This window comes from Ochotona princeps, chromosome 13 (assembly GCF_030435755.1).
Source record: "Ochotona princeps isolate mOchPri1 chromosome 13, mOchPri1.hap1, whole genome shotgun sequence".
In the NCBI taxonomy this organism is placed as follows: Eukaryota; Metazoa; Chordata; class Mammalia; order Lagomorpha; family Ochotonidae; genus Ochotona; species Ochotona princeps.
This window is the reverse complement of record NC_080844.1, coordinates 46,138,957-46,161,192: the sequence shown is the minus strand read 5'-3', so window position 1 is coordinate 46,161,192 and position 22,236 is coordinate 46,138,957. Positions and strand designations below refer to the sequence as shown.

General features: G+C 52.1%; 1 protein-coding gene across 8 annotated transcripts in view; it reads right to left on the bottom strand.

The window, feature by feature from the left end:
• The window catches only part of PAX2 (paired box 2), a 76,645-nt gene that overhangs the window by 14,553 nt on the left and 39,856 nt on the right, over positions 1-22,236 (bottom strand). For all 8 annotated transcript variants that reach the window (XM_058671255.1, XM_004579955.3, XM_004579958.4 and 5 more), the window contains 2 exons: positions 5,368-5,543; positions 3,148-3,274 (listed from right to left, as the gene is read on the bottom strand). In XM_058671255.1, the coding sequence (XP_058527238.1) occupies positions 3,148-3,274; positions 5,368-5,543 (303 nt within the window). The remainder of the gene's footprint in view (positions 1-3,147; positions 3,275-5,367; positions 5,544-22,236) is intronic.

Here is a 22,236-nt window from a genome sequence, read left to right as displayed (position 1 = left end):
TGTCCTTGCTAGCAGCCACGGGAGCCAAGGGACAAAGGCTGCTCATCTCTTCCCTGCTCTAGAGGGTCCTGGGACTTCTGAGGGGGGTGAGGGTAGCCCCCATGGGCCTTTGGTTGAGGTAGGAAGGTGATGGGAGCCAGCAGCCAGCATGCCCCCAATTCCCCCCTCTCATCTGGCCGGCCCCCTCTCCCTTATCACTTAGGAGAGACTCAGCTGCGTTCCAGACCAGCAGCCCAGAGCAGTGGGCTGGAGAGGAGAGATGCTGCTGAGCCCGAGCAGCCTAGCAGCGGAAGGGAGAGTGGGTGATAAATTTAAATAACCAGCTTGAGTTGGCAGCTTGCTGAGTTGTGATGCAGTGAAATTAAAATCTCGACAGAACTCACAAACGCCACCCAGAAAAATCCGTCTCTCTCCTTGGTTCCAGGGGCGGAAGGCAAGGAAGGGAGCCTATCGGGCTGAGCCTGGGCCTGTGGCAGCCACCTTTGCTTGCAATGTGATTAGCTGTGTCCTGGCCCGCTGCGTCTCCCTTGCTCCTCCACACAATAGGCCAGGCGCTGCTCTCCTCTCAGCCCTGACCTTGTGGAACAGCTGCATCAAGTGGCTGGTGAAGTTTGCAATCAGTTTCCAGTGCCAGGAGGTGGCAGGAATCTCAATAAGGCCCCCCGGCTCTTCAGGCAGGGACAAGGGTTTCCAGGCCGGCTTCCTCAGGACCCATCCCTTAGGGAATGCATCCTGGCTGTCCTCACAGGTGCCCGTGGGTGGGGAATGAGGGGGGCCCTCAGCCCAAAGGGTGTATCCTGATCAGGCTCTGCCCTCATCTGCAGCACACATCTGTTCAGTCACCTACCTGCCTGAAAGCCTCCACTTCCTCCATCAAGGCAGCGGAGCTCTTTGTACCACCAACCACACAAGCTCTTGAAGACTGTGATGGCAACTCCTACCAACACGATCAACCCAAGCCCTTCCCTCACAGATGCCACCATCTTTCTAGAACTCAGAGTTCAGGTCCTCTGAATCTGTTCTGGCCTCTCCATTCCCTGCTACCTGCAGGCCCATGGGTTCGACCCACTCCTGAGATGGCTCCTGAGGGCTCTGGGAAATGACCGGTTTCTCACCTTGACAGTACTTCCAGCAAATTCTGTTTGTCCCCATGATAAACATATCATGAATCATTCATCTTTAATAGATTATGCAAATTAGGAGGACATAAAATCAACAAAGATCAATAGCTGCAGCCGTTTAATTGCCAGCAAAAACATTTTAAGAATGAGCGTAATTGGCAGCCCTTTCTCGGGTAATGGCGCTATTAATCCAAACACTGGATCTTGGCCTCAATGTGGAAAACATCACTCCCTGCCCCCACTCTGCTGCCCCTCCCCCACCTCACCACACACTTCTCTCTTTTTGGTAATTTCCAGTTTCTGAGCGAGTTTCCCCGTCATTACCACTGGTGAACAGCTCCGAATGTTAATGGTTCTGCTTTTGTTACTCTTCGCTTGATTGAAATGTCGCATACAGATTGAGATGTTAGTGCTAACTTGCCACCTGGGAATGTCAAGCTGGGTCTGAAATGAACTTTTCTCACACTTGGATCCAGATGGATCAGCCGGAGATGTTCCCAGGCTGAGCTGGGACTGTTCCAGGGCCATGGGGGGAAGGGATGGGAGAGAAGCGGGTAGGGGGTTGAGCAAGGTGCAGGCATATCTTGGCCAGGGCCCAGGGTCTCCTGCAGTGGCAACCGGGTCCCAAGGCCAGGGTATCCACTCCAGGAAGTTCCCAAGCATGGGGCAGCACAGCTGGGTCAGAGAAAAGACTGCTGGCTTTGTGTTTTCCCCAGTGGCCCAGGGCCACTGTGGGAGCTGACCACAAGGCCTCTCAGTGGCCAGGACAGAGACAGCCTGACCACATATCAAGCAGGTCAGGGAGCTTCTGCATGTGGTTGCAGAGGGCTGCTGCCAAGCGCCACTGGATCATGGTTGTCCTGAATGGTGCACCACTCCCCAAAGCCCAGTCCAGCTGCCCAAGGCTTCCACAAAACCCCCAGCCCTAGAGTCCAACTCCACCTAGGCTGCAAACAGTTGGACTAGGATATCCCTTTCCAGAAACCCCAGGCTCTCCTCTGCCTCAGGTGGAGGTGGGCTCACTTCAGGCATGGGCCTTGCTCAGCTTGATGCCACGTCACAATTGGGGCCCCTATCCTACAGCAGGAGGTCTACCCTGGGCTCCCTGCTGCAATGCTGGCTGCTCACAGTCCTGCTGTCAGGTCGCAGGCTACCTCCACTTGCCACGCATGGCAGCTAATGTCTCACTGTCTCCTAGGCCCCACAAAGACCCTTCCCAGTCTCCCATTTCCCGGGAACAAACAGCACATTGGCTTTAGCATCTTCAGAATAATTACACGAGTTTTAATAATACCTCAATGTGTGTCTCTCCCACTTGGGCACTCTCCTGGCCTGGAAAACCTTCTGCCGCCTGTAGCTCTGAGACCTGAGGCTTCGGCTGCTGGGCCCTACGCTGCATGGCCACCCTGGCTGTCTGTACTGCTGATTCCTGGGGACTCCTGGTCATGGTGCTCCTGTCTCCTGTATTTGACCCTGTATTTGGTACCTGGCCTTGAGATCTGACCTCAGTGACTTCTCTGAGAAACAGCGACAGGAAAGAGACAACAGCACAGAACTCCCTATAATTGGGTGCCACATCCTCATGCCCAAAGCCACTGCCTCTTGTGCTGCCTGGAAGGAGTAGAGGATGGCTCTCCCAGGAGTCTGAAGGTTACAAGAGCATGAAGGCTGGACATCAAGCACTCCCGTTCCCCTCTTGCCAGCCCGGGCTATTGGCACTCTGCACATGGGGCTCAGAAAGCTGGGCACCTTGCAGGAGGCAAAGGAAAGGCAACGAGAGAGGCAGGAAGACAGAGAGAAACCGCATGCAGCCCCTCCAATGGTTTAGCTTTCTCTGGCCTGAGCCGACACACCCCGACAATGAGTTTTTTTTTTCCTTCCCACATCTTTGCACATCTGTTCAAGGTGCAGCGTGGGTTTTGAAGGTGTTCTCTCTCCAGAGATCATGGCAGGGGGTCCCACCTGTCACGCTGGGCCCCAGATGGCATGGGCCAAGATGCTCCCACCCGCCCGGAAACCCCCTTACCGGTCACCACAGGGTATGTCTGCGTGCCTGACACGTTGCTGCCCAGCTCGGGGTTGGTGGACGCAGATAGACTCGACTTGACTTCATCAAGCCCAGGGGTCAGAGCTGGGAGGGAGTACTCGTTCCCCTGGGAGGAGAGAGAAACGCGACAGCTCGCTATTGATGTGCACGCACAGGCGGGGCCTGGAGTGCAGATGGGAAGGAGGAACGGGAACAGGCAGCCCTCCCAGATGGGGTAGCTGGACAGGGCCAGGCGGAGGGAGTGGTGAGCAGCAGGGGCGGGAGTATCCTGCAGGTGGGGGCAGGAGGTGTAGCCTACCTGCGTAGTTATTCAACTACCCTTTATACTTCCTGCCAGAGAAGCCCTGGGGATGGCGGCTGGGGGAACAGAGTATATTTGGGGGCTCCTGTGCTCAGGAGGTGTGGCATCCAGGTGGTCCTGGCATAGGGTGCCTTGGGGAGGAGGGGCAAACCCCGACAGGGGAAAGGCCTTGGGGGACCTCCAGCTGGCACTGCTGGACTCACTGATCGGGCAGGGGAGCCCCTTTTTCAAAAAACAAACAAAGACAGCCCCGTGGGCCCCTCGTGCTCTGCCTGTGCACTGGGGTATGAAATTGGGGAGGGGGAGAGTCCACATGGCCAACAGAAGGGTGGGAGGGGGCCAGCCATTGATTCTGAAAGGGTGTCCTGCCCGAAACCCTTGGGTAATTGCCTTTTTATTGCAGCCACCGCCAAGCCAGACCCCAGAGCTGGGCAGGCCTGGAGCCTGCACAAAGCAGGAAAAGTTGCTCTGATTAATATTACGTTAAATTAAAACTGATTTTCTGCTCTTTCGGGTCCGTTTTTTTCCCTTCCGTTTCCTGCCCCCCCACCAGAGGACCCCCTCCCCTCCCTGGCTGGACGGGATTGCCTCGTCATTTCCAATTCCTTCTCGTATTGATCTTCCTGTAGAAATCAGTTTTGTAATTAGCTGCAAATTAGGCCTTCTACTGGGGGTGAAGCTGCCCCCTGATTTATCACCAGAGTAATTCGCTGTGATCGGAGAGAAATTAAAATGAACTCAATTAGGCTTCGGATTTGCTTTATGGGCCCTGCTCCGAGTTTCAGGGGGAAAAATGACTGTGCTGGTGTTTAATAGTCTAATGAAAGTAAATAAAGGTTATTCATTGTAATACAGCCGGGGACTCAGGGAGGGGGCACCGAGCTGCCCGCCTTGGCCGGCTCCTCCTTTGTTGGTTTATGGCTCAGGGCACCTTAAAAAGACTTTTGATTTTTGTTTTATGAAGACAAACAGCTTATGGGATAAAAGGACGGGCGGGGAGAAAGGCGAGCGACTGTGAGCTGGTGGAGTCTCAGAGCGGAATTGCTGGTGTGCACGTGTGTGTGTGTGTGTGCATGGGCAAGCACCGTGGGTGGTGTCACAGTGGGCTGTGGCTCCAGCTTAGGCCGTGTGTGCATGCAAATGTGGATGGGTGGCAGCATGCCCCATCACTGAGGTGTGCTGGCAACAGGCTGAGCTGGTGACCTGCAGGCAGCACATACCACTGGCTCTGTTCAGCTGAGGGGGTGGCACTGCCGGCAACATGTACTGTGCGTGCGGGAAGGGGCAGGTGGAAGTGGTCATGTCAGCACCCTGATGAAAGCCACAAGCCAGAGATTAGTTTCTGGGCTATGTACTGTATGTCCCAGGCTACTTTCCAACCTGTTCTGTCCACCTTGTTGGGTGTGGGGGGGTAGGCTGTCACCTCCCTGGGGATCACACCAGGTAGCTAGGGTAGGGAGCAGGAGGCAGGCACAGGCCAGCTCTTTCTGATACTGGGCAAAGAGGGTGCCACAAGCCTGCCTGGAGTTTCTAAAGACCCCCAGGGCAGAAAATGAGGAGACATACGGAGATGACATTTCTGAGTGCTCCATGCCATGGAACTTCAGAACTAGAAGAGACTTGGGAAATCTCAAATCCAGGTCCTCTATTCTATGGATGGAGAAACTAAGATAGCATTTATTCCAGGTCAGACTTTTGCATCCAGAACTCTGGTCATGTCTAATTAGCATAGGCATGCCATACTGATTTTCCCTAACTCTGCCACGATGGGCTGGTGCAAACACATTCATGCAGCCCAGGTACGGATGCCTGTATGGAACATGTGTGGTGCTGCTCTCAGGAGACCTTGACGTGCTCAGCTCCTTTCCATTTTTCCAAGTGGGCAGTGCCCTCCTCACCTGTTCTGACTTGATGTGCTCTGAGGCCTGGAAGACGTCAGGATAGGAAGGACGCTCAAAGACCCGATCCAAAGCCTCCAGCTGCTGCTGAGTGAAGGTGTCAGCTCTCAAGTGCTTCCGCAAACTGTCCACGCCACTCTGGGAGTCTCCATTGGGAACTGAGCCCTCCGATACATCTGGAGAACACACGGACACTTGGGGCATTAGTGCCAGGCCAGACTCAGGACTAGCACAGTGGGCCCTAGCTAGCTAGGGTGGGCCCTAGCTCTGGTCCTCAGTGGGGAGGTCTGTGCTCCTGCAGGACCCTGCACTTGCAGTTACTAGGCTGTGGAAGGGTGGGGGTGCTGGCCATGTCTCAGAGACCTGACCCAGCAAGCCTGAGCCTCTTGAGGACCTGGGGTGGGGGGGTCACAGGGAGAGGTCAGGAATGACTGGACAGAGCGGGGTGAGGTGACAGAAGGACCCCTCGGGACAATCTTCCCAGGCACCTGGCCCCTGCACCTGCCTGAAACAGGAGCTGGGAGTCTCAGGCTGGTATCAGCGAGCCTGTGGAAAATTGAATCCATTCCAAGATGATTTTCAGTTCCACTGATTCCAAGGGTTGAAATCATACAATCTCAAGGCTGAGTGTTACACGGGAACGGAGTGAAATAATTAAGTTCCCCGCCATGAGAGAGGGCTCCAAGAGCATGTCTAAGGTGCTCTGTGGGGCTGGGCCAGGCCTGAGACACCATGGGATGAAAGAGAGGTCTTAGGAGCTCAGCAGCCGCCCTGGGGCTGAGCCTGCAGGGGGCCTGGTGAGTGCTGCAGGAGGGCCTGGCCTTCCTAGCCTCTTGCTATGGCTAGCCTCTGCCAGCTGCGTGCAGAGCCATCTTTTGGGTTCCTCCCAGGTTCTCCCTGGGAGCTGAGGTTTGCTCCGGACAGAAGGGCCAAGATGGTGCTCACTGCCCCAGGACTATGGGCTGATCTTGTCTGCATCAGAGTCTCCCCACTCTGTCATCCCTGCCTTCTACTTCCAGGTCCCCTTCGAATCCGCTTCCAGTGGACTGAGTGTCTGCTCAGCTGCTTTTCCCTGAATGCCCAACCTGCAACTCTCCTGGATGAAGGTTGGGTATTCCCAACCCAGTCCCAGCTTGCCAGCTCCTTGGCTTCCCTTAGCCCAAGACCTGCTGGGGAGCCTTGGGCCTGGGGCCAGCCTGCACCAAAGGCCCCAGGATATTCCTCTGGGACTGTTATATATATCAGTTTATAGGTGATTATACGATATGATATAATCAATATTGCATTATATACAGTAACACCGTACAGTATCATTCGGGAGACCATAGAAAATATTACATATTGATTAACCTCCCTCACTGGCTTCCCAGATGGAGCATGGGGCTTGCTTTCCTAAAGGGACCTCCCTCATCCTCTATCTACACTGTCTTCTGGAGAAGGTGTGAGAGCAGAGAGAGTGTATGTGTGCGTATATTTGTGTATGCACAGGGAGAGAGAAAGAGAGGAAGACAAGACTGAGCTCAAGGCTGAGGGCAGCTGGCACAGGCAACTTTGGTGGTAGCCTATGTTCCTACAGGCACAAAGCTCCCTGGTCTTTCCAGGTAAGGCTCCAGAATGGTTTTCCGTCTCCCATTCATGAGTGGGGTGCGCCATGTTTATCCCTCCCTTTGGGGTGAGTGTTCTCAGCACAGGCACTTACACGTCCCTGCACATGCACAAAGAAATAAGGCCGTGCGTGTGCACACGACAGAGTGGGACATGAGCTGGCAGCACAGCGTGTATGTGTCACTGCCCTCAGCTTCCCTGCCTCTGGAACCCACCTCTTTCTCCAGGAAGCGCCCACATGCTCAGGCAGTCCTCTGTGCGTGGTCTCTGGGCTCGGTTCTCTTTGGCTGGAGCCCTGTTCTCTTCCAAGGAAAACCTGCCATGGCAGGGTGTGGTGGAGGGGGACAGGCAGCTGTGTCTTTGTGTGTGGCTCCTGCCATGTCACCTGCCGTGTCACCACATGGGCACTGGGAGCACAGTGTGCATTTGTGAGTGTGGGGCACTCAGTGTGTGTGTGTGTGTGTGTGTAGGGGCTGAGCCGGAGCTTTGTCCTCAGGTCACTGGCTGGAGGAGTCTCTCTGCCTTCATTTATTCAGGGCCCTTCAGATCTTGACAAATCTGTCACTCTAAATTTGCGAGAGATTATGGTGCTCTCTCCCCAGCCCGCAGAGAGGTGATATATGATATCTGCTGCCCCTATTGATTGCCTGATCTGGTGGCAGAGGCCGGCGAAATGAACTTGAAATGAACATCATGCCTCAACTCATTGTGCGTATAATACACTACTTAATCCCACATTTTTCAGCCGCTATGGAATTCAATTGATCAATCATGTTCCACTGATAGTACTGTTTTAGGGGTTATTGCTGCTCCCTCCACTCACTGACCTTTTTATTTATTTATTTTTTTGTATACTCGGCACACCCCCACCCCAGCACCAGTGGTAAGACAGGTTACTGAGACAGCAATGGTGAGATAGGGGGAGGGTGGGGAGTGGAAGGCAGAGGAAGCCTGCTCCTGGGAGAGGTGGCAGTAGGGGGTGGGGATGGAGGAATAGGATGGGGAACGGGGGGTAGGAGAAGGTGGGTGCTGGATGAGTGGGCAAACAAAGTGGTGTGATGACGCACAGCGGCACCAACCAACCCCCAGAGAAGGAAGGAGGCAGCCAGCAGGGTGAGGAAGAATGGAGAAGAGGCACAAAGAAAGTTAGGGAGGTGCGGAGATGGGCCTCCGGGGGGTGGGGGCAGAGAGGGCAGTGGTGGGAGCAGGGAGGCAGGCCCTCTCACCAGCAGCTCTCTGTGGAGGAGGTCATGGCTCTCTGGCTGTGGGGAAGGGATGGAAGGAGGGCTGAGGGCTGGAGAGAGGCAGACTGGGAGAGAGGGAGGGAGTCTGGGAACAGCCTTGGGTCAGAAGGTGCCAGGAGGAGAGGCCAGGAGGGCCGGGAGAGGGAGGGGCCAGCTCTGACTCCCCAGCTCTGGAGGGCAGCCCAAGGCCTGGGCGAAAGTGGGTTTAAAGGGAAGGAGGAGGAGAATGCTGAGGAGAGGCAGAGAAGAAAACAAAGCAGTTGTCAGGCAGCGCTGACCACTTGCAGGCCCCTCCCAGGACCATGGAGGGGGTGTTCAGGGTGCGACTTTGCTGGGGCAGATCCTCAGGGTGACGGCCCAGAGAATGGCTGGAGCATCCTTGGATGGAGCTGCACACCACAGGCGTTGGCAGAAGGAGCTCTTGGCCCAGGTCTCAGAGCGAGACAGGTTGGTAGTAAGCAACACTACCCAACACTACCCACCCCATGGAAGATTTGCCATCCACCCGCCCCCTCGAGCCAAGAGGCCAGGGACCAGGACTGGAGCATTTCTGTAGCTTCAGGACCCACCCGCGCACACAATAAGGACTTGATAAACGATAAAGGACCGACTGAGTGGGACTCTCCTGAGAAGCATTTAGAGCTGTGATCACCTGGCTGGCCTGGTTTCAAGGACACCAGTAGCCACCAGGCATGTCACCCATGTCCCTGGCTATCACAGAGCATGGAAGACCCCGTGCATGAGCTCTGCACTCACTCCCACTGTTTGTTAGCCTCCAACAGCTCCCTGTGGGCCATCTGCCCCAGCAACATCAAACTGCTCACCTCCCCCTACCTGCTGAACAGGTAGAAGCTGAGCTTGAACTCGGAGCTGCACAGCTGCCAGGCAGAGCAGCTGGCAGAGGCTGCCTGAGAACGGGGCCCAGAGAAGGCCTCTTCCTTCAGACTCCCCAAACCACAATGGCTGGTGTGGAGATGGAGGATGTGCATGTCCTGGGCTTTCTGGAACCATCTGGATCCCTGATATTCTCTTCTGCTTTCAGACTTTAGACTATAGTTAGAAAACACAATTGTGGTGGGTTTAAAGTAGAGGGAACTATGAGTTAATCAAACACCCACGTGGATGGATGGAGGATCCAGCTCTGCCCAGCCACTATTAAGGAGCAGTTTACAAGCTTTATAAACTTCATTTATGCCTTCCAACATGGTAAATACTGCCATACCCATTTCACAGACAAGAGACCTGAGGCAAAGGGGTCAAACAGCCTGTCTAAGGCCATGTGGCTAGTCAACAACTGCCAGGATTTGACCTCTATGACCTAGGTGCCAAACTCGGGACCAGCTGAGGGTCACTTGATCCCGTCGAGTGCAGCATCCAAAGTTGTCTGCTTTACATTGTCCCTGCTCTAAGGCTGAACCATGAGGTACATGTGTATTCAGCCTGCACCCACATGGTCAGCAGATAGCTGGGGCAGACCCTTCGTGTTTTAGTAAGGAAAGGAGCTCACGTGGGCAGTGGGCGACTTACCCAAGGCCACACAACTGGGTAGCAGGACTCTCAGAACCAGAGCCCATGCTGGGGCTCTGTCTACAGCAGTGTGAGCACCCTCAAGGAGAGAGCTGTCATGGTTGTACTTTCTGGAACACAAATAGGATATAAATAAAACAAATTCAACAAACCACTGACTTAAAGCTCTGAAATGGTTATTCTTTCTGCAGGAGCAAATCTCCTACTGTCTCCCTCTCTGACTGCTTCATATCTGCTACACACTGAACAGCCTTCACAGCCCTGAGCTCAGGGGGTCCTCCCTGCCACGCTCTGAGATGGGCAGGGACTCAATTCTCCCTGAAGACACCCAGGCTCAGAGCAGGCAAAGCACAGACCAAGGAAGCAGAAGTGGTTGGCTTGGGGCATGCAGGCTGGGGAACCTGGGACAGAAGCAGCTGTGTGCTCCACGGATGGGCCGTAACAGCTGCTCAGCTAACACCAGAATTGGGGCTCCCAGCACGGGGGCCCCTATTTCCACCAAAAGTCAGAGACCAGCTTGCCTTGAAAGAGAGCCACAGCCATGAAGGCAGGGTGACTTCCTGATTGCGAGCCATTTTCATTTTCTTCCAGTGTAAATGTTTCCATATTGTCCAGGCTTGGTCTAATAAGAATCAACTACTTTTAGATCTGTTACTAAAAGCATCGACTGAAAGGTCGGGTTTGCTCTTTCTCTGAGGCCTGTTATTTCCCCCCCACACATTCCGGGGCTGCCCTGGAGCTGAGTCCCCACTCCCATGGTCTACACTCCAGTCCCCGCCAGAATTCACCCTCTGCCCAGTCTAAGAGGAGCTGCCCAGGGAGGTCTCCGGAGCTGGGGTCAGGGTGGTCAATGAACACTGTTGGGGCCAGGAACAATGGACACAAATGCCCCTTCTTTACATTCTACCCGGAATCCCAAGGGGAAATGACTCTAAGGGACAAGAGGTACCTGGCACTGGTCAAAAGGTGGGGAGAGGAACAGACAGAATGACATCATTCTTCAGCCAAGACTCCTCCAAATTTACAAAATCAAGATGGGATGAATGCTCTTTCCCCACACCTACCACTCTCTACCTCACAGGAAGCAGGTTGAGACATCTGAAATGAATGTTTTGGATAAGTATAGCAATAAATAAATAAATAACTTTGATTTTCTAAGCCCAAACACAGACATCCTACTTACTGTCTAAGAGGAAACAAACACTATTAGGGCTTTTGCCTACATTTGTTAAGTCTGTTCAATGTTACAAGTCCTTCCTGTTTAATTCATTTAGGTATTCAGTCTTACAGGTACTTGTTCCCTTCATTGTCAGATGAAGAGCTAGGCCCAGAGGGGCAACATTCTGTGCCCACCATCGTGCCACTCAGGAGGAGTAAGGCCAGGAGCGAAACTCATAGCCACCTAGCTCCAAGGTGCTCGCCTTCCTGATCCGGAACCACTGTTGTCATCATAGCCATTTCCTGCTGCACACCTGCCTGCCTAGTGCGCAGTGTCTAGGAATTTTCTGCATGCTATCATCACAAGCTGGCCCTGAACACTCACAAACGAGGTGCCACCTGTTCAGGCTTCCAGCTGCAGCCATGGCTTACAGAGGGCTGCTGCATGAGCTCCCTGCCACAGCTGGCGAAGGGCATGCCGGGAAAAGCAGGCTTCACCCTCAGACAGAATATGAGCTGAGAATCTGGTCTGGGAAGAAGTAGAAAGGGGGTGATGGGCCTAGGGGACAGTTGCGGTTGGGGTGACCCTGTTCATTCTGGCTGGCCACCTCTGCCTGCCTCCACACACTACCCTTTCCCTTGGAGGGGCTCACCTCCAGGCTGCCCCTCAACCCAGTCTCCCCAGCTGCCAGTTGTTGCAGTTTCAAACTCAATTGTTCTCCCTGGTACTGAGGCAAATGGAGTCATTAATTACCTTCTATCGGCTGGGCTGAGTTCAGAATGCGATCAATATCCCCGCTTGTCATTCAGGGCAGCCCGTTTGTGCAGCCCCGGCCCCACCCCCACAGTGGCAGCTTAGCAGGACTGTGAGATCTGGGCACCTCCCACATACACCCATACCACTGGCAGGGTCCACCCTGCTGACAGGGAATGGGGAGTGGGCTTTGAGATATTGAGGCACAGGGCTGGCCCCGCCCAGCCCCTCCCCTAGACATCAAGGATAGGGTGACAGCAGGGCCTGGATGGAGAGGGGAGGGAGCAGAGAGAGAAGGGAGTAAGGAGGAGAAAAAATGGGGAAGAAAGGAGGGAGGAGCAGTGAGGGGGAGAAGCGGCCAGGAGGGGAGGGAGGGGCTGCAGTGTGGGAGAAGGGGCACCAGGAGGCCACCCTAGTGACCTAGGGAGATGCCTGGGTGGTGTGTGAACAAGGCCTCAACACCGATCCCAAGCTGGGCTTGAGAAGAGGTCATAAAGAAAGCCTTGGATACGTGACCCAAGGCTTTGGTTCTGGGCAAACGTAGGTCTGCCCAGCCTTCTAGGCCTAGCAGCCACCTGATGCCCTTGACCCAGCCCAGCTTCTTGGCATTTAGTGAGTACATGAGCATTCAAGAAGCTAGGCCTGCCTATTCACAGCCACTTGCCCCCTCTAGGAACACTAACTGCTCTGGTAATCCGAACACACTGCAGGACTGGAGGGACAGCTCCTGGGTGAGATCCTGGTTTCACTGCTCACTTACTCCACTACCTTGGACAAGTCCCATGAGCTTTTCCACCACAGTTTCCTGAAATCCACATCAGAGGGTTGTTAGCTCCTCCTTCTGTCCCAACAGCCATCAAACCAAACCTCTGCAACACCACTAGCCACCATCATCATCATCACTGCCAAAATGGACCCAGTTCTTATTGCAGTTTCAGATACTACATTTAACACACACATACTGATGTAGTCCTCACAGTAACATTTCCTAAGTGCCTACCACCTACCAGGCAGTCATCCAAGACTTCCACACATATCAACTCATTTCACTTTCACAAGAACTTGAGTAGGAGGCTTCTATTATTATCCCCACCTTGCAATGGAAATGGAAGCACCATCTCCAACTACTTACTCCAGCAACAAGTGGCAGAATCAATTTAGAATTTACACATTTGTGAAAGTGGGCTGAGAGATAACATATGTTATTGTTATTTTCTTTTTTTTTTTTGTCTTTTATTGTTATTTTCTAATGTTTGTTTTCATCACTAATGTTACAGGCAGGGACCCCATGATTTTCAACCTTGTAAGCCTAGTACAGGGCCTGATATATAGCAGGTAACCACAGATGTTGGCTAATTTGTTGAATAGAATTCCAAACACAAAGACTGATACATTCCCAAATTGCCTTGCTCAACATCTTACCTTTAACAAGGAAAGAAAAGAGCAACAAAGAAATTGCTACTTTGGGTCCTGGCTCAGTAGTCTACTGGCTAAAATCCTTGCCTTGCATGTGCCAGGATCCCATATGGGTGCTGGTTCACGTCCCTGCGGCTCTACTTCCCATCCAGCTCCCTGCTTGTAGCCTGAGAAAGCAGTCGAGGATGTCCTAAAGCCTTGGGACCCTGCACCCATTTGAGAGACCTGGAAGAAGTTCCTGGCTTCGGATCAGCTTGGCTCTGGCCATTACGGCCACTTGAGGAGTGAACCACTGGATGGGAGATTTTCCTCTCTGTCTCTCCTTCTCTCTGTGGATATGACTTCCCACTAAAAATAACTAAATCTTAAAAAAAAATTGATACTCTGGATTTAGTGTTGTTCAAATTTCACAACCAAAATGTATCATGAAGACAATTTAATCCAGTTCTTTCCTCAGATATCAAAAACGAACACAAAACTGAACAATGACACAAGCTCAGGAGGCTACGTCCTTTTCCACTGTGCATGGTTAGGGCCCTGGCCTCCACTGAGGCTCATGTACTTCTGCCCAACCAGGCACACCTGCTCAAAAGGGGCATATGAGGATTTGGAAAGAAGTGAAAGAAATCTGGAGTTGACAGTGGCAAAGGCAGGTAGGGGGCTTGGGCAGGACCCCAGTGGAGGACAGAATGGATTCCCATGGAAGAAAGCAGTGGACACACAAACCATGGACAGAGTTCCAAGTGGGAAAACAATCCCACAGAGACAAAAACTGGGCCTCTGTAAGCTTAAAGAATCAACCTGACAAGGAAGTAAAAGGTGCACGAGTCGGGGGAGGAGGGGTGGAGAGAGGACCTTTAAGGAAAATCACTGTTGCTACACGTGGATGTGCTTTAAAATATGATGAGCCTAGATTTTAAAAGGACATGGACACCGAATAGTGGAAGATTATGCAGCCATTAAAAAATCATGTTTTCAAAGAATATTTAATGATATGTGAAAATTGCCCTCTGTAATGGTAACAGAAAAGAGCAAGATAAAGCTGTGTATACGGTATCATGCTGGCTCTAGTAAAAAGTTACATATAAAGAGAGGAGGAAAATGCCAGAAAGAATTAAGCCAAATTTCAACAGAGGTAAATCTCTTAGTAATGAGATTAGGAGGGATTTTTTTTTTAAAGATTGACTGTCTCTTCCAAATATTTTATGACATGTATGCAGTGCACTTAGAGTTAGAGGGAAGTTATTTTTTCTCTCTCTAATAAAAAGCACACAGCAGACAGAAGGAGGGATGCAAGCCAGGATGGACACGAGAGTCACAGGGGCTTGTCAGGAAGACAAAGTCCCAGTAAAAGCTGAGGAAAAAAAAAAAAAGAGGGCCTTGATGGGCTGGGAGGGGTCAGGAAAGTGACCCCTCGCCACCAGTGGGCCCACTAAGCTAACTCTTGCAGGCCAACATCATTCATGTGTCAGGACCTTTGGGGGTTAGGGAGGTGGAAACAGATGGAGTCCTAAAATTGCTGCTGATAATTTTTTGAGAAGCCACAGAGGAGTGAGGCAGTGCTAGCCTCTACGGAAAAGGGAGAAAGGCTGACTGAGGGCAACTCAATGCAGTGTCAGGCTCTGGGAACCTTCCAGAAGGTAGAGTTACACAATTAATTTCAGGCACCAGAAAGAAGGGGCTTTGCATACACACCCAGAGCAAGCTGGGGCACACTAACTCAATGCCAGCTCTTGGCTCCAAGGCACTGCCGCCAGGCCTTTCCCATTTGCCCCCCTGCAGGTCTTGACCCTAATGTGTGCCCATCGGTCTCCCTACTAGATCAGAAACTTCTTGAAGTCAAGATGGTGGTCTCTACCTTGTCAGTCAGTCCCTACCACGTTTTATACACAGCAGATACTCAATCTGCTCAACAACTAACACTGGATTTTTTTTTTTTTACTGATTGATCAAGAAAATTTAGTGGGTGTACTGAATGTCAACACTTGGCAGAGACTTTCTTTCCTAGCTTTCAAGACAAGGTGAAGAAAAGTAAAGTGGTTGAAGGCTGCTGGGCTCACAGTACCTAAAGCACTTATACCACAACTAGGAGGGAGTTCTCCACTGGTGGGCATGTGGCTTTCCTTCAAGAAAAACCACTCTTAAAAGAAAAAAAAAGAACCCTACGTGGATGATGATACAGAAGCCATCCTATAACCTTAAGCAGGCAGAATTAAGAACCCAAACCAACAAGATGAAATTCAACAGGGATAAATGGAATGCCCTATGTTTAGGTTAAAAAAAATCAATTACACAAGTGCAGAATGGGGTAGACCTGGCTTGATAACAATTGATGTGAAAAAGATCTCGAGGTTTTAGTTGACCACGAACTCAATATGAGCTGGAGTCCGACACGGCTGCTAAAAAAATCGAATGTAATCTTAGGCTACATTATGGATGTAGACTCTCCAGATGGGAGAGTGGCCCTGGCTCTACTGTACCTGGCATTGGCTAAACTGTCTCCAGAGCTCAGGGCTCTCCGAAGAAGGACCTTAACCCTCAGGAGTGAATTCAGAGATGGGCAACCAAGACAATCGGGGGATTCCCCAAGAAACAAGACTCCACCCGGGGCAGCCTGGGGTCTGCTAAATGCTCAGTAAACAAGGTAGGATGAACAGAGGGAATGAGAGGAGGGAAGGTGCAACATCAAATGTAGTTTGTTACCATCACATAGTGCACTGTGCAGTAAACACCACCATCTCTATTTTTAAAGATGAGGAAACTAGAACAGAGAGGTTGTGCAATTTGCCCTTGTTCCCAGAGTAAGTCCGAGTGGAGATGGAGCCCACAACTACGTATGCATTTGGATCCTAAACCCTATGATCTCCCCTCCCATCACACTTGCAGAGCTGACAACAACGGCAATTTCCAGCCTGTTCCTGGGTCTGCACAGGGGCCTGGCCTGTTAGGCAGGACTTCTGGAAGGGAGCGTTCCATGGCGAGTGGCAGGAAACACCAGGTGCCCCTTGAAAATCTGGAACTCTGGGACCAGTGCTGTGGCCTAGTGGGGAAAGCTACCACCTACAGTGCCAGTTCAAATCTCCTCCTACCCAACTCCCTGCTAATATGTCTGAAAAAGCAGCGGAGGTTGGCCAAAGTGCTCACATACCTATACCCACATGGGAGGCCAGCTTCTGGCTCCCAGCTTCAGATCAGCCCAGCTTTGGCCTTTTAATTCAACTGGGGAATGAACTAGAGAAAGTAAGATCTCTGTGTGTGTCTAATTCTGACTTTCAAATAAATAAAATAAATAAATCCTTAAAAAAAAGTACTGATCCAGGGCCCGGCTGCGTGGCCTTGCGGCTAAAGTCCTCGCCTTGAAAGCCCCTGGATCCCATATGGGCACCGGTTCTAATCCCGGAAGCTCCACTTCCCATCCAGCTCCCTGCTTGTGGCCTGGGAAAGGAGTTGAGGACGGCCCAATGCCTTGGGACCCTGCACCCACGTGGGAGACCCGGAAGAGGTTCCAGGTTCCCGGCATCAGATCGGCGCGCATCAGTGCGTTGCGCTCACTTGGGGAGTGAATCATCGGAGGGAAGATCTTCCTCTCTGTCTCTCCTCCTCTGTGTATATCTGACTGTAATAAAATGAATAAATCTTTTGAAAAAAAAAATACTGATCTGGAACTCTGCCCAGTCACTCCTCGCAGCCCAGCTGCTGGCCTCCCTCCACAGGGCAGGTATCCCTGGAAACAGCCCAGCCACTCCTGGGCACCAGTCCCATTCGCTCCACTCTTCCAGCCCACTTCCCTGGACTACTACTGTAGCCAAGGCTAGGAGGTAGTCTAGCACAGATGAACAGCTGCCTGAGGTGGCAGGCCTTCCTTGCTTTCCATGTGGCTTCTAGGTTCCTGAGGTCCACATCCAGGTTGTCTGCTCCTGATGTTTGTCCCAACATAGTGAGCTACAGGCCCCATACTTTTCCCCAGGAGGAAAGCATAACCCATCTTTGTACATGAGCAAGGCCACAGCCCCTCAGTTCTCTGAATCACTCAAGCAGGGGCCTGTTTCCTAACCAACCTGTACAGAAGAGAAAGGTGTGGGGAAACCCACACTTCCACTCAGTTGAATTCTCCCATTTTAAATAAGGTAGCCACCCTCAAAAAGAAAAAGACCACCCCCCAGGTTACATACAGAAAACATGGCATAGGTACACGCTACACAGGCACAGCTGGCTGGGCTGTCTGTGACCTGGGTGTGCAAAAATGGAAAGAAGCTGAGTGCATATAGGTAGAGGAAGAGGAAGATAAAGGCCAGCACAGGGGAAGAAGCACACAGATCCATGGGAGCAACGGGGAGGTGAGCCTTGCAGGGGGTTGGAGGAATTCCCAGGTAACCAAGACCCCTTCTCCCCCTGGAGCAGGGCTGTGGGGGAAGGCAGGCTAGTTGTGGGACTCAGTTTCAGCCCACCCTGGGATCTAGGGGAATGGGTGGGGTTTTATGGCCGCCACAGCCCCCACTGGGTTCCAGCCCAAGCCAGAACCAGTTAGAAGTCTCTCCAGAGGCAGGAGGCAAGGGGGCTTTGTTAGCTCAAAGGACACAAGCAAGGCGAAAAATTACATACCAGGCCGCCCTAAGTATGCTTGTTTAGAGAAACTGCTTGCATTTATGAAGTCTTTGGTGCGGAAAGCAGGGTTGCAAATGACTGCATCAGAGCGACAGTAAAGGCCATTAATTTCCTGTTATGTTTTCCTGTGTTGGGGGCTTTATTAATTTAATTTTACACTGTCGAACAACAGCGAGAGCTGACACTGCCACACCGCCACGGCTGGGGTTTTCTTTTTGTGTGTGTAGCAAGCCTTTGCCTGACATGCAAATCAACACTATTACTGGAGCCAATAAAGATGTGTGGCAGGAATAGGGGAGGGTGGAGGTGGGTGGAGGGCAGAGGAGAGAGCAGGGGGCAACCAGGGCCAAAGCCACTGCCTGCCAGCTTCCACCTCCCTCTATGCTGGCGATTTCTGGCTTCCAGGCATCTTGCTCTCTCAGCAACCCCTGCCCACCTTCCACTTCCTTCTCCAGAATCCTCCATTCCGTGCCTTTGGATGACTCAACCTCTGTCATCCTCCCCTGTCCCAGCTCCTGAGAACTTAGATCCACAGCTTCCAGAGTGAAACCAAAGATGGACCTCTGTCCACCTAACCAGCTGGGACCTGTCTCAGGAGCCACAGGGGAAAGGATGTGGCATTACCACATGCCCATACTTAAGCCAGGGTCTTTGCTGTACATTTCCCTGGGTCATGTTTCCCTCTAAACTCCCCTCGTCTCTCAGTCAATGACCCTATTCCATTTACATGTCACATTAGTGCCCACGCATGCGTACACACCTACTGTTACATGCTTGTACACAGGAAGCAGAGTCTAGACAGACGGAGATTCTAACTCATTTATGAGCCCCTCTGAGTTCCCATGCCCTAACCTAGCTTGCCGTTTATTTCTCTGGAATTCCCATGAAAAACGCAGAGCTCTAACCATGTTTCCTTAAGAGATTCCAGAAGCTGGCTCCAGCAGCCACAAAGAAGCTACTTGGTGTGTATCAAGGTGCCAGAAAAAAAAAATGGATGCCCAGCATCGGAAAAAGAGCTGGTTTCTGGGAGACCTAATGGTGCCACATTCTGGACCTTACCACAGCTTAAGGCTCACACCTACTGTTCTAGGACCATCTACACTGCCCTGAGCTGCAGCTCTAGATGCTCCCTCAGGGCTGAAAGGTGGAGAGGAAAGGGAGAAGGTGCTCCTGGAATTGCCTCCTACTAAACACACATTCTTACCCCTCTTCCCCAGCTTTCCCAGGCTGCCAGGACCTGAGGAAATGTGTGTGACCCAGCGTGTGTGTATGTATGTGTGTGTGTGTGTGTGTGTGTGTGTGTGTGTGTGATTCTTTCTGCCACTGGCTCGCCCACACTCCTGCTCGAACTCTGCTTCAGAAGCCATTTGGCAGGCGCTGGGAGGCTATTGGATGGGATCCAACTCTCCCTCGGAGGAAAAGCATCAACTTCATCAACTGCATTTACTTTACTGCAGGTTCCTGGGGCTGCTTTCCGCCGGCTTCCCTCCTCTTGTCTGCTCTGCCTCGATCACAGTTTACGCCTGCCCCTGTGAGCACCCAGCCTTTACAGGCACAGCAGCCAGCCCTCTCAAGAAAGTACAGCCTGGAACGGAAAAGAAAGGTGAGGCAGCTCCCTGAGAGACACCTGCCCGCCAGCCTCCCCAGGGAGATGAGCACAAAGGTGAGCTGGCAGTGCCTTGGGGAGGAAGGAATGCTGGTATCTCTTGGGGTGGTGACTTCAGGAGCCACCTGGAGGCTGGGCCACACGACCCCAAGAAAGGATGATGAGGCGAGGCCTTCGTGTGCAGGTTGAGGTTTGTGAGGCCTCTCTTGTCTGGGCTGTCAAGGTCAGCAGGTTCGGGTTCATCGAAGGGTCAGGATGGTTTGAATTACTGGCTCTGCTGCTGCCACTCGCTCCAGCGCCAGGTCCATCCCTCCCCCTAGCTCTCCTTGTCTTTTCATCCCCTGTGGGCAGAACAAGCAGGGTCTGGAGGCTCCTGGGGCCCAGAAAAGGCAGAGTGGGGAGGTTTCCCTTGCTGGACCCCAGGGCTGCAAGGGTGCCCTGGAGGATGCCTGCACTGGCCCTCCCGCACGCAGCCAACCTGGTTCTCCCAAGCCTTGTTCTTGCAAGGGGTTCCCCAGGCCAGGGGCCTGCCCTTCCCAAGCTCCCCACTGGAGGTGTAGAGTAAACACCCAGGAGAGCAACAGAGCCTGGGGAGCCACCTGCACGCCTGGCCCCTCCCTCTGTCATCACAGCCTGCATGGGGGAGGAGAGCAGAGCTGAGGCAGCGTATTTCTCACGTGGTGCCCTTGTGGGGAGGAGGAAGGAGAATGATGCTACCCCAGACCTGGAAGGTGCCTTGCCAAGTGGAATAACAGGAAGGCATTCTAACTAGACAGGTGCTCACACCCGTACCCCAGGGGGGCCGGCAAGGCAGTGGGGAACAGGAATTGATCACCTTGGCTGAGAAAGTGGCAAGAGTGGGGGCAGCCTGGAAGGACCCTCAATGGATCCATCTATTGCAAATCAGAGCCACCTTTTCCCAGGAGTGGGTTCAATCTACCTATTCTTATTTTTTGGCACTTATAAAAAAAAATGTATTCTTTTATGCAAATCTCAAAACACAACTACATGTAAGTATTTATCCAGAATAACATGAAATACTTGGAAATGAAGATGACTCATGCTGCACAGCTGCTGACACTTATACAAACACATTTTTAAATTCATCTACATAGCCATACCTAAACTCCAGTACTTCCCCCAAGAAAAACACAAGTTGTCTGTGTGTGCCCACAGCTCACGGTAAATACTGCGATATCAACAGAACCTACGCCTACCCCCAGATAACTTAGTATTCACCAGGCCTGTGGCCACACTACCCAAGGAGTTTGGCTAAAGTATGTGATTCCATTCAGATAGAAAAATGCCCCCCACCCTTACAAATGAGCAGTGAATAAGTTTCCTGGTTATTTAGAAGATACAATCATAGTATGTGTGTGTGTGTGTGAATGTGTGTGTGTGAATGTGTATGTCTCAGCAAATGCTGGGGCTTTGAAGTTTGCTCTTGCTTGCCCTGGAGTGGATGTTATCTGGCTCGTCAATGTTCACTGGAAAACAAACCTGGGCTATACTTTGTTAAAGAAGTAACGGGTAAATATCCAGACAGATGCTACCTTCACATAGTTCTGGGTTCTCATCTCTCAGAGCACCTGTCTCAGGAGAGACCCAGTTTGAGATGCACGCCAAGTAGCATAGGATGTGTGAAGCCACAACCCCAGCAGGAGCCCATAGGGCACCACTCCTTGGGAAAACTTACAGGGGTTCAGTTCCCCTTGATCAACAGATGTGTTCTTACAGCATTCAGTACAAAGCAAACAGAGGCCCTGCCATCCATGCCCATGGTCTTGGGGCACCCCTTCCACCCTGTCCCTGCATGAACACATCAGTGTCCCCTGACTGCTGCACTTGTTGCAATTTCAGCCCGCCACAGTCAACCACGACCCGAACATATTAAATGGAAATTCCAGAAAGAAACAATTCATAACTTTAAAATAACTTTGAGTGGCATGATGAAATGGCATGCCATCCCACTCTGTCCTGCCAGAGTATGAATCGTCCCTTTGTCCAGTGTGTGCCTGTTGCTCCCATTGGTCACTGAGTAGCAATCTGAGTTATCAGATCAAAGGTCTCCAGTCAATGTATTGTCACAATTGTTCTACAGGGTTAGTAGCTATTGTTGTTAATCTCTTGCTGTGCCTAATTAAGGAGTTAAATGTCTATTGTTGGTATGAATGTACAGGAAAAAACCCTCAGAGTATGCCTATAGGATTGACTACTACTAGTGGTTTCCAGAATCCACAGGGGGTCTTGGAATGAATCCCCTGTGGATTAGGGACTATTTATGGTTCTCTAAGTAGGGAATCAGATGACTGGATGTGTGTGGGGGGGGGCACTTGGTGGCTGGATGGTAAACAGACATCACTGTGCCCAAGTGCTGAGTTTAGATGAAAGAATCAGTGCAGCTTCATTTCGTGTACCAACGTGGTGCAGTCCCGTCCTGTTATCTGGGCCTTCCTAAGCATCTCTCACCACTCTCTCCTATCTCAATTTCTTCACACTGACCCTGGTCCCACTCAAATAGTGCCTACTCAGCAAACATTCCCCAAGCCCTTCCCTGCCAGGAGAGCGTGTGTTCCTCTCTGGCTCTGCCAGACACTGCCTGTGGATCACAAGGCCATTGGAGGCTCTGGCACCAGCCTCCACTTCACACAGGGCAGGTGTGCATATCCACATTCCCTGTGTTGCTGGCAAGTTGGCCAAGGAGCACTCCCCCTGCCGACCTTCTCCTTGCTTCCCCCAGCCTCCACCAAAGTCCTGTGCCTGGCCAGCCTCTCCTGCTCCCTGGGGTACCCCTCACCCACCTTCTCTAGGAGAACCGGGCAGAGGGCTTGGTGGCCAGGCACGCCAGGATGACATTAATGAGATACAGGCACACGGGTAACCCAGCCATGGAGGCAGCCTACAAAAGGAGGGACCGCGGGCGGCCAGGAGCTGAGCTGCTCAGGTAATTGGTT